The 11,887-nt window shown below is 45.6% G+C and overlaps 1 protein-coding gene across 1 annotated transcript in view; it reads right to left on the bottom strand.

Moving 5' to 3' along the window:
- Window positions 1-1,502: 1,502 nt before the first annotated feature.
- tmem141 (transmembrane protein 141) overlaps window positions 1,503-11,887 on the bottom strand; it is a 34,824-nt gene continuing 24,439 nt past the window's right edge. Inside the window, exon 5 of the mRNA XM_038782429.1 lies at window positions 1,503-1,600. Within this exon, the coding sequence (XP_038638357.1) occupies window positions 1,518-1,600 (83 nt within the window). The 3' untranslated portion in view covers window positions 1,503-1,517. The remainder of the gene's footprint in view (window positions 1,601-11,887) is intronic.

Below are 11,887 nucleotides of genomic sequence, written 5' to 3'. Positions count from 1 at the left end.
GAGGGTCGGCCTACCGCCTGACCCTACAGTCATGGTGGAAAAGAGGTCATAACCCCTGACCCTACAGTCATAGTGGAAAAGAGATCAGAACTACTGACCAGCACGGTGGCAGGGGGCGCAGTGGTTAACACTGGAGCCTCACGGCACCGAGGGTCCAGGTTCGATCCCAGCCCCAGGTAACTGTTCGTGTGGAGTTTTCACATTCTCCCAGTGTCTGCGTGGGTTTCACCCCCACAACCCAAAGATGTGCAGGGTAGGTGAATTGGCCACGCTAAATTGTCCCTTAGTTGGAAAAAGAAAGAATTGGATACTCTAAATTTATTTTTTAAAACCCTGACCCGACAGTCACAGTAGAAAAGAGGCCATACCCCCTGACCCTACAGTCAGAGCGTTAGCGAGGTCATACCCCATTTGGAATAGTGTGTGGTCTTGGACCTTACAGTTCAGGAAGGTCTTGGAGCAGGCACATTCCATATTCAGCAAAATGATACCAGGACTCATACATACATACAATTTACAGTGCAAAAGGAGGCCATTCGGCCCATCGAGTCTGCACCGGCTCCTGGAAAGAGCACCCTACCCAAGGTTAACACCTCCACCCTATACCCATAACCCAGTAACCCCACCCAACACTAAGGGCAATTTTGTACACTAAGGGCAATTTATCATGGCCAATCCACCTAACCTGCACATCTTTGGACTGTGGGAGGAACCCGGAGCACCCGGAGGAAACCCACGCACACACGGGGAGGATGTGCAGACTTCCCACAGACAGTGACCCAAGCCGGAATCGAACCTGGGACCCTGGAGCTGTTAAGCGATTGTGCTATCCGCAATGCTACTGTGCTGCCCTTGACTCATGGACAGGTTGCATTGATTAGGAGTTTAAAGGTGATCTAATTGGCATGCTTAAGCAGATTAAAATATTTAGTAGATTAGATGTTGATAAACTACTTTTCCAGTGAGGGCATGAGGAGATATGATCTGAAAATTAGAGCTAAGTAGTTTTGAATCATAGAAGCAGAGAGGGCATTTTGCCCACCATGTCCATGCTAGCTCTCTCTGCTAGTACCATTTACTTTGTCCCATTTCCCCATAGCCCTCTTCACATGATCCAATTCTGCTTTGCAATCTACAATTGAATCTGCCTCCGACAAATTCTCTGGCAGTGCATTCCAGATCCTAACCAGCCCATGTTAAATAGTTTTTATCTCAGGTCACTGCTGATTCTGCTGCCAATTATGTTAAATCTGTGCCCCTCTGGTTCTCAATCCTTCCACTGTAATTGCTTTTGTCATTGAACTTTCCAGGTTTTTGGGGGGGTGGGGGGATTTTCTAAGGCCTTTATGTATTTTGAACCTTGACTAGTTAATGTATCAAAATATGAGTCAACACCTTCGGGAAGGGTCAAATAGAACAGGACCGAATGCGAGATGAAAACTGGTGCAGCACAGGGAACAGTTTCTGCTCCTGCCGTTGCTCGAATAAACTGCAATACAGCAGACTCGTCACAGCGTTTAATCCATGGCATCTCCATATTGAGTTTTCTTCCCTCCAGTATCAGTGTTTCCCGCCAAGTCCACCTTCTCATTCTTTGTACCTGCAAACAGAATAGAATTACAGAACCATACAGCAATGGTTCACAACCTTCTCAGTAACACCGCACACTTCAATGAGACAAACGATTCCACGGCACACCCACATTTTATCAGCTGAATCGATTGCCCCACAATGTAGAAGCAAACAGACAATAGCCAATCACAGACAAGATACAATTCAGCCACAATCCGTAGCTAACACATCCTTTGTTCAGTTTAAATCAGCAATCGGACTGAACTTCAGTTTAATTCAAAGCCATTATATTCAGTGCAATAATAGACTCCGATCTACAGCACAGAAAAGGCCCATTGCATCTGCGCTCACCAAAAACAACCCAACTATTTTGATCCCACTTTCCAGCACTTGGCCCATTGCCCGTAAGCCCTGGCATCACAAGTGCTCATCTAAAATACTTCTTAAATGTTATGAGGGTCTCTGACTCCAACACCCTTTCAGGCAGCGAGTTCCAGACTCCCACCACCCTCTGGGTAAAGTTATTGCTCAAATCCCCTCTAAACCTCCTGCCCCTGACCTTAAATCTATGCCCCCCGGTCATTGACTCCTCCACCAAGGGGAAAAGTTTCTTCCAGTCTGCTCTATCGATGCCCCTCATAATGTTAAACATTTCAATCATGTACCCCCACAGTCTCTTGTGCTCCAAGGAAAACAATCCAAGTCTATCCAATCTCTCTTCATAACCAAAACTCTCCGCAAAAGCAACATCCTGGTAAATCTCCTCTACACCCTTTCCAGTGCTGTCACCTCCCTCCTATAATGTGGATTCCAGAACTGCACATAGTGTCCTAGCTGAGACCTAACCAATGTTTCATACAGTTCCAGCATAACCTCCCTGCTCTTAAGCTCTTGCCTCAGCTAATAAAGGCAAATATATCCAAAAATAAGGAAGAGAGTGGCCCGCAGGTGAGGGTGCTTAATTGGGCAAGGACCTATTACATCCAAATTAGACAGGAACGAGGGAATGTGAATTGGGAACGGCTATTTGAGGACAAATCCACTTCTGACACATGGGAGGCTTTTAAAGACCAGTTAATCGTCAGCTGGTGCACAGTGGTTAGCACTGTTGCTTTACAGCCAGGGACCCGGGTTCAATTCCCGCCTTGGGTCACTGTCTGTGCGGAGTCTGCACATCCTCCCCATGTGTGCGTGGGTTTCCTCCGGTGTTCTGGTGTCCTCCCACAAGTCCCGAAAGACGTGCTGTTAGGTGAATTGGACATTCTGAATTCTCCCTCTGTGTATCCAAAGAGGCGCTGGTATGTGGTGACTAGGGGCTTTTCACAGTAACTTCATTGCTTGTGACAATAAAAATTATTCACAGATATTCATGTTCATATTATTAAATAATAATATAGTCTGATGCTGTGCAGGTTAGGTGGAGTGGCCATGCTAAATTGCCCTCAGTGTCCAAAAAGGTTAGGTGGCATTACTGGGTTACGGGGATAGGGTGGAGGTATGGGCTTACGTAGGTTGCTCTTTCCAAGGGCCAGTGCAGATTCGATGGGCTGAATGACCTCCTTCTGCACTGTAAATTCTGTGATTGAAGTGCAAGAGGCATATCCCTGCAAAACTTAAGGATAGAACTGGCAGGATTCGGAAACCATGGACGACAAGGAAAATTGTAAGCTTAGTCAAAGGGAAGCTTACAAAGGTCTAGGCATCTAAAAACTGACGAAGCCCTTAAGGAGTACAGTCAAAGTATGAAGAAACTTAAACGTGGAATTAGGAGAGCTAAAAAGGGCTATGAAATGTCTTAAGGAGAATCCCAAGGATTTTTATGTATATAGGTGCAAGATGGGAGCAAGAGAAAGAGTAGGCCCACTTAGGGACAAAGGAGGGAAGTTATGCGTGGAACCACAGGAACTGGGCGAAATCCTTAATGAGTACTTCAGAACATAGAACAGTCCAGCACAGTCCAGGCCCTTCATAGATATATAAGAACATAAGAACTAGGAGCAGGAGTAGGCCATCTGGCCCCTCGAGCCTGCTCCGCCATTCAATGAGATCATGGCTGATCTTTTGTGGACTCAGCTCCACTTTCCGGCCCGAACACCATAACCCTTAATCCCTTTATTCTTCAAAAAACTATCTATATTTACCTTAAAAGCATGTAATGAAGGAGCCTCAACTCCTTCACTGGGCAAGGAATTCCATAGATTCACAACCCTTTGGGTGAAGAAGTTCCTCCTAAACTCAGTCCTAAATCTACTTCCCCTTATTTTGAGGCTATGTCCCCTAGTTCTGCTATCACCCGCAAGTGGAAACAACCTGCCCGCATCTATCCTATCTATTCCCTTCATAATTTTAAATGTTTCTATAAGATCCCCCCTCATCCTTCTAAATTCCAACGAGTACAGTCCCAGTCTACTCAACCTCTCCTCATAATCCAGCCCCTTCAGATCTGGGATTAACCTAGTGAATCTCCTCTGCACACCCTCCAGCGCAAGTACGTCCTTTCTCAAGTAAGGAGACCAAAACTGAACACAATACTCCAGGTGTGGCCTCACTAACACCTTATACAATTGCAACATAACCTCTCTAGTCTTAAACTCCATCCCTCTAGCAATGAAGGACAAAATTCCATTTGCCTTCTTAATCACCTGTTGCACCTGTAGACCAACTTTCTGTGACTCATGCACTAGCACACCCAGGTCTCTCTGCACAGCGGCATGCTTTAATATTTTATCATTTAAATAATAATCCCGTTTGCTGTTATTCCTACCAAAATGGATAACCTCACATTTGTCAACATTGTATTCCATCTGCCAGACCCTAGCCCATTCACTTAACCTATCCAAATCCCTCTGCAGACTTCCAGTATCCTCTGCACTTTTCACTTTACCACTCATCTTAGTGTCATCTGCAAACTTGGACACATTGCCCTTGGTCCCCAACTCCAAATCATCTATGTAAATTGTGAACAATTGTGGGCCCAACACGGATCCCTGAGGGACACTACTAGCTACTGATTGCCAACCAGAGAAACACCCATTAATCCCCACTCTTTGCTTTCTATTAATTAACCAATCCTCTATCCATGCTACTACTTTACCCTTAATGCCATGCATCTTTATCTTATGCAGCAACCTTTTGTGTGGCACCTTGTCAAAGGCTTTCTGGAAATCCAGATATACCACATCCATTGGCTCCCCGTTATCTACTGCACTGGTAATGTCCTCAAAAAATTCCACTAATTTAGTTAGGCACAACCTGCCCTTTATGAACCCATGCTGCGTCTGCCCAATGGGACAATTTCTATCCAGATGCCTCGCTATTTCTTCCTTGATGATAGATTCCAGCATCTTCCCTACTACCGAAGTTAAGCTCACTGGCCTATAATTTCCTGCTCTCTGCCTACCTCCTTTTTTAAACAGTGGCGTCACGTTTGCTAATTTCCAATCCACCGGGACCACCCTAGAGCCTAGTGAATTTTGGTAAATCATCATTAGTGCATCTGCAATTTCCCTAGCCATTTCTTTTAGCACTCTGGGATGCATTCCATCAGGGCCAGGAGACTTGTCTACCTTTAGCCCCATTCGCTTGCCCATCACTAACTCCTTAGTGATAACAATCCTCTCAAGGTCCTCACCTGTCATAACCTCATTCCTATCAGTCGCTGGCATTTTATTTGTGTCTTCCACTGTGAAGACCGACCCAAAAAACCTGTTCAGTTCCTCAGCCATTTCCTCATCTCCCATTATTAAAACTCCCTTCTCATCCTCTAAAGGACCAATATTTACCTTAGCCACTCTTTTTTGTTTTTGTAAAAACTTTTGCTGTCTGTTTTTATATTCTGAGCAAGTTTACTCTCATACTCTATCTTACTCTTCTTTATAGCTTTTTTAGTAGCTTTCTGTTGCCCCCTAAAGATTTCCCAGTCCTCTAGTCTCCCACCAATCTTTGCCACTTTATATGCTTTTTCCTTCAATTTGATACTCTCCCTTATTTCCTTAGATATCCACGGTCGATTTTCCCTCTTTCTACCGTCCTTCCTTTTTGTTGGTATACACCTTTGCTGAGCACTGTGAAAAATCGCTTGGAAGGTTCTCCACTGTTCCTCAACTCTTCCACCATAAAGTCTTTGCTCCCAGTCTACCTTAGCTAGTTCTTCTCTCATCCCATTGTAATCTCCTTTGTTTAAACACAAAACACTAGTATTTGATTTTACTTTCTCACCCTCCATCTGTATTTTAAATTCCACCATATTGTGATCGCTCCTTCCGAGAGGATCCCTAACTATGAGATCATGAATCAATCCTGTCTCATTACACAGGACAAGATCTAGGACCGCTTGTCCCTCGTAGGTTCCATTACATACTGTTCTAGGAAACTATCGCGGATACATTCTATAAACTCCTCCTCAAGGTTGCCTTGACCGACCTGGTTAAACCAATCGACATGTAAATTAAAATCCCCCATGATAACTGCTGTACCATTTCTACATGCATCAGTTATTTCTTTGTTTATTGCCTGCCCCACCATAACGTTACTATTTGGTGGCCGATAGACTACTCCTATCAGTGACTTTTTCGCCTTACTATTCCTGATTTCCACCCAAATGGATTCAACCTCATCCTCCATAGCACCGATGTCATCCCTTACTATTGCCCGGATGTCATCCTTAAATAACAGAGCAACACCACCTCCCTTACCATCCACTCTGTCCTTCCGAATAGTTTGATACCCTCGGATAGTTAACTCCCAGTCGTGACCATCCTTTAACCATGTTTCAGTAATGGCCACGAAATCATAGTCATTCACGATGATTTGTGCCATCAACTCATTTATTTTATTCCGAATACTACGAGCATTCAGGTAAAGTACACTTATGTTGGTTTTTTTACCTCTGTTTTGAATCTTAACATCTCCAGTTTTAGTCCTTTTAGTATCACTGAGCTCCCCTCAGTCACTGTACCTTGTACTGTCGCCCTTTTTGATTTTTGACTATGTCTTCTCTGCCTTGCACTTTTCCCCTTACTTCCTTTTGCTTCTGTCCCTACCTTCCAACTTCCTGCATCGGTTCCCATCCCCCTGCCACATTAGTTTAAATTATTTTATATACATAGAAGATAGGAGCAGGAGCCTTTTGGCCCTTCAAGCCTGCTCCGCCATTCATCATGATCATGGCTAGTCATCCAACTCAATAGCCTAATCCTGCTTTCTCCCCATAGCCTTTGATCCCATTCTCCCCAAGTCCTATATCCAGCCATCTCTCGAATATATTCAAAGTTTCAGCATCAACTACTTCCTGTGGTAATGAATTCCACAGGCTCACCACTCTTTGTCTGAAGAAGTGTATCCTTATCTCTGTCCAAAATGGTTTACCCTGAATCCTCAGGCTGTGGCCCCTGGTTCTGGCCACACCCATCATTCTTCACTCCAGTGAGAAAAGCCCTAGCTCCCTCAACTTTTCTTCATAATACATCCTGGTATATCTCCTCTGTACCCTCTCCAAAGCATCCACATCCTTCCTATAATGAGGAAACCAGAACTGTACACAATATTCCAAATGTGGTCTAACTAGGGTTCTATAAAGCTGCAGCAAAACCTCGCGGCTCTTAAACTCAATCCCCCTGTTAATGAAAGCCAACGCACCATAAGCCTTCTTAACAACCCTAACAACCTGGTTGGCAACTTTGAGGGATCTATGTACGTGGATCCCAAGATCCCTCTGTTCCTCCACACTTCCGAGAATCCTGCCTTTAGCCCTGTATTCAGCATTCAAATTTGACCTTCCAAAATGAATAAGTTCACATTTATCAAGGTTGAACTCCATCTGCCAAGTCTCAGCCCAGCTCTGCATCCTGTCAATGCCCTGCTGTAACCTGCAACAACCCTCAACACTATCTACAACTCCACCAATCTTCGTGTCTTTGGCCAACTTACTAATCCAGCCTTCCACTTCCTCATCCAAGTCATTGATAAAAACCACAAAGAGCAGAGGTCCCAGAACAGATCCCTGCGTGACACCACTGGTCACCGACCTCCAGGCGGCATACTTTCCATCCACTGCCACTCGCTGTCTTCTTTCGGCCAGCCAATTCTGTATCCAGACAGCCAAATTTCCCTGTATCCCATGCCCCTAACTTTCTGAATGAGTCGGGGCAGCACGGTGGCGCAATAGTTAGCACTGCTGCCTCACGGCGCCGAGGTCCCAGGTTCGATCCCGGCCCTGGGTCACTGTCCCTGTGGAGTTTGCACATTCTCCCCGTGTTAGCGTGGGTTTCACCCGCATAAAATGAAATGAAATGAAAATCGCTTATTGTCACGAGTAGGCTTCAATGAAGTTACTGTGAAAAGCCCCTAGTCGCCACATTCCGGCGCCTGTCCGGGGAGGCTGGTACGGGAATCGAACCATGCTGCTGGCCTGCTTGGTCTGCTTTATAAGCCAGCGATTTAGCTGAGTGAGCTAAACCAGCATAACCCAAAAGATGTGCAGTCCAGGTGGATTGGCCACACTAAATTGCCCCTTAATTGCAAAAAATGAATTGGGTACTCTCAATTTATTTTTTTAAAAATTGTACCCGCCTCTACTCATTCCCGTCACTCACACCCTCTGACGGAAAAACTGCCCCTGTGGTCCCTTTTGTATCTCTCCCCTCAAACCTCTGCCGTCTAGTTTTGGACTCCCCTATCTGCAGTAGGCTTTTTAAAAATTAATCCCTTCCCAGGAGTTGCAGCATTCAACATGAGTTGGGGAAAAAGCAATTCAGTGTAAAAAACTGCCTGAAGAGTTTTCATGAGAAGACCTAGACCTTATTCCTCATTGGAAGGCAGACTTGATTCTCTTTTCTGGTTTGAAGGTTCAATTCGGAATAATTCAGTTCTTTTGGGAAATTTCACTAACTTGTGGAAGTTGAGTTAAACAGGATGTGAACTTGTTCAATTAATAAATGCTCCATTTCTCCATCATTCCACTCTGTATTAACTCCCGGGTCTCAACAGCCTTTGACAGGTCCCTCTCCTGCTTGAAACTCTCAGGCGGGAACAGGAGCTTGGGTGGGAGCTTGGGGTTGTCCCAAGGGAACAGCCTCTGGAATAAAGTGAGTGTTGGGTGAAGGTGGTTGGTGTTGAAGGGAAATGCTGAAAGTGAGAGATGCCAGGTTTCCAAACAGGGTGGGGGTGAGCATCCCGTCCTTCTGACTCAGGAGAATCAATCAGACTAGTTAAATTGGAATATTAATAATTGCTTAGTCGTGCAGAACTATTGCTGCAAAAGAGACATCCTATCAAAATTTTCATCTTGCATGTATATGTTCTTATGCACGGGCATAAGGGGCAGCACGGTAGCATGGTGGTTAGCATAAATGCTTCACAGCTCCAGGGTCCCAGTTTGATTCCCGGCTGGGTCACTGTCTGTGTGGAGTCTGCACGTCCTCCCCGTGTGTGCATGGGTTTCCTCCGGGTGCTCCGGTTTCCTCCCACAGTCCAAAGATGTGCGGGTTAGGTGGATTGGCCATGCTAAATTGCCCGTAGTGTCCTAATAGTAAGGTTAAGGGGGGGAGTTGTTGGGTTACGGGTATAGGGTGGATACGTGGGTTTGAGTAGGGTGATCATTGCTCGGCACAACATCGAGGGCCGAAGGGCCTGTTCTGTGCTGTACTGTTCTATGTTCTATGTTCTTGTTCCAGGGGTGTTGGTTGGTATATCTTGAACCATAGAATCCCTACAGTGTTGAAGGAGGCCATTCAGCCTATCAAGTCGGTACTGGCCCTGCAAAAGAGAACTCTACCCAGGTCCACTCCCCCACCCTATCCCATAAGCTAACCTGTGCATCAAGGGGCAATTTAGCATGGCCAATCCACATAACCTGCAAATCTTTGGATTGTGGAGGAAACCAGAGCACCCGGAGTAAACCCACGCAGACACGGGGAGAGCGTACAAGCTCCATATAGTCACCCAGGACCGGAATTGAACCTGGGTCCCTGGCGCTATGAGGCAGCAGTACCACCGTGTGCCACCGCCCACTGTGACACAATGTCTAATGCCTATTAGCAATTGAACTGGAATTATTATTAATATTGAAGACAGGGATTAACTGAGAAACAAGACAAATAAATGAAAATCAGGGTCATTATAATAATGTGATATAAGTGACGAATAAGGGGAGGAAATTATGGGCAGCATGGTAGCACAAGTGGGTAGCACTGTGGCTTCACAGCTCCAGGGTCCCAGGTTCGATTCCCCGCTGGATCACTGTCTGTGCAGAGTCTGTATGTTCTCCCCGTGTCTACGTGGGTTTCCTCCGGGTGCTCCGGTTTCCTCCCACAGTCCAAAGACGTGCGGGTTAGGTGGATTGGCCGTGATTAATTGCCCTTCGTGACCAAAAGGGTTAGCAGGGGTTATTCGGTTAGGGGGATAGGGTGGAAGTGAGGGTTTAAGTGGGTCGGTGCAGACTCGATGGGCTGAATGGCCTCCTTCTGCACTGTATGTTCTATGTATTCAACCAATGGCAGGAGGGCTGGGAAGTGTGTTTTTATAAGGCATGTTGGTTGGGGTTTGTGTTCATGGGGGTTATTTCATTGTGGGCTCTGTCTCTGTTGGATGTTGTTGTTGAAAAGTGTTAAAATTATAAATGCCTCAATAAAATAATTTCTAAAAAAAAGCAATGTGATACAATGTCGGGTAGGAAAGTAAAGTAAATAGTATCCGATATTTGTTAAAAAGGGAGTAAATAAAGGGCTTAAGGGCAGTCGCGGCAGGAGTGCTTACACCGTGATAGGCTCCTCCTGTGCTATGTGGCAAATCATGGAATCTTCAGTTTTCCCTGGTGACTATGCAGAAAGTGTATCCAACTGCAGCTACTAGATGCTTCACAGAGAATCCACCCTCAGCTCCAGCTCCGAAACGTGTGCAGTTCAGGTCACCACATTATCAGAAGGACGTGGAAGCTTTGGAGAGACTGCAGCTTTGGAAAGAATAACAGAAATGCGGAATATTTGGCTAATGGTAAAATTCTTGGTAGTGTGGATGAGCAGAGGGATCTCGGTGTCCATGTACATAGATCCCTGAAAGTTGCCACCCAGGTTGATAGGGTTGTGAAGAAGGCCTATGGTGTGTTGGCCTTTATTGGTAGAGGGATTGAGTTCCGGAGCCATGAGGTCATGTTGCAGTTGTACAAAACTCTAGTACGGCCGCATTTGGAGTATTGCGTACAGTTCTGGTCGCCTCATTATAGGAAGGACGTGGAAGCTTTGGAACGGGTGCAGAGGAGATTTACCAGGATGTTGCCTGGTATGGAGGGAAAATCTTATGAGGAAAGGCTGATGGACTTGAGGTTGTTTTCGTTAGAGAGAAGAAGGTTAAGAGGTGACTTAATAGAGGCATACAAAATGATCAGAGGGTTAGATAGGGTGGACAGAGAGAGCCTTCTCCCGCGGATGGAGGTGGGTAGCACCAGGGGACATAGCCTTAAATTGAAGGGTAATAGATATAGGACAGAGGTCAGAGGTGGGTTTTTTACGCAAAGAGTGGTGAGGCCGTGGAATGCCCTACCTGCAACAGTAGTGAACATGCCAACATTGAGGGCATTTAAAAATTTATTGGATAAGCATATGGATGATAAGGGCATAGTGTAGGTTAGATGGCCTTTAGATTTTTTCCATGTCGGTGCAACATCGAGGGCCGAAGGGCCTGTACTGCGCTGTATCGTTCTATGTTCTATGTTCTATGTTCTAAGGTTCACCAGGATGTTGCCTGGTCGAGGGTGTTGCCGAGTGGAGAGGTTGAATAAACTGTGTCTCGGATAGCACGTTCAGTGAGGTGGTTACACCGCAGGTGAGGATTTAACAAGCAGAAGGGGCATGAGTGAGGAAGGCAGGTGTCCCTTGTGGCCAATCTCTTTTTCTAACAGATCTACCATTTTGGATACTGTTGGGGGAGATGAGTGTTTAGGGGAAACCGGTGACAACCAAGTTCAGGGCACCACAAGTGGGTCTGCTGTAGAAGAACGGCAGGGCTATAGTGGTAGGGAATTAAATTGTAAGGGGAACAGACAGGTGTTTCTGTGGCCATAAAAGATACTGCAAGATGGTATGTTAACGCCTTATTAAAGTCCATATAAACTACATCCACATCCCTTCCTTCATCGATTTTCTTTGTCACCTCTTCAAAAAACTTATTCAAGTTGGTGAGACTTGACCTTCCCCAGACAAAACCATGCTGCCTGTCACTAACTCGTCCATTTTCCTCCAAATCCTGTCCCTCAGTATGTTTTCCAAAAGCTTCTCCACCACTGATGTCAGGCTCACCGGCCTATAATTTGCTAGATTAT

The sequence above is a fragment of the Scyliorhinus canicula genome, chromosome 21 (assembly GCF_902713615.1).
Source record: "Scyliorhinus canicula chromosome 21, sScyCan1.1, whole genome shotgun sequence".
NCBI lineage: Eukaryota > Metazoa > Chordata > Chondrichthyes > Carcharhiniformes > Scyliorhinidae > Scyliorhinus > Scyliorhinus canicula.
This window is presented reverse-complemented; position numbering and strand designations above follow the sequence as displayed.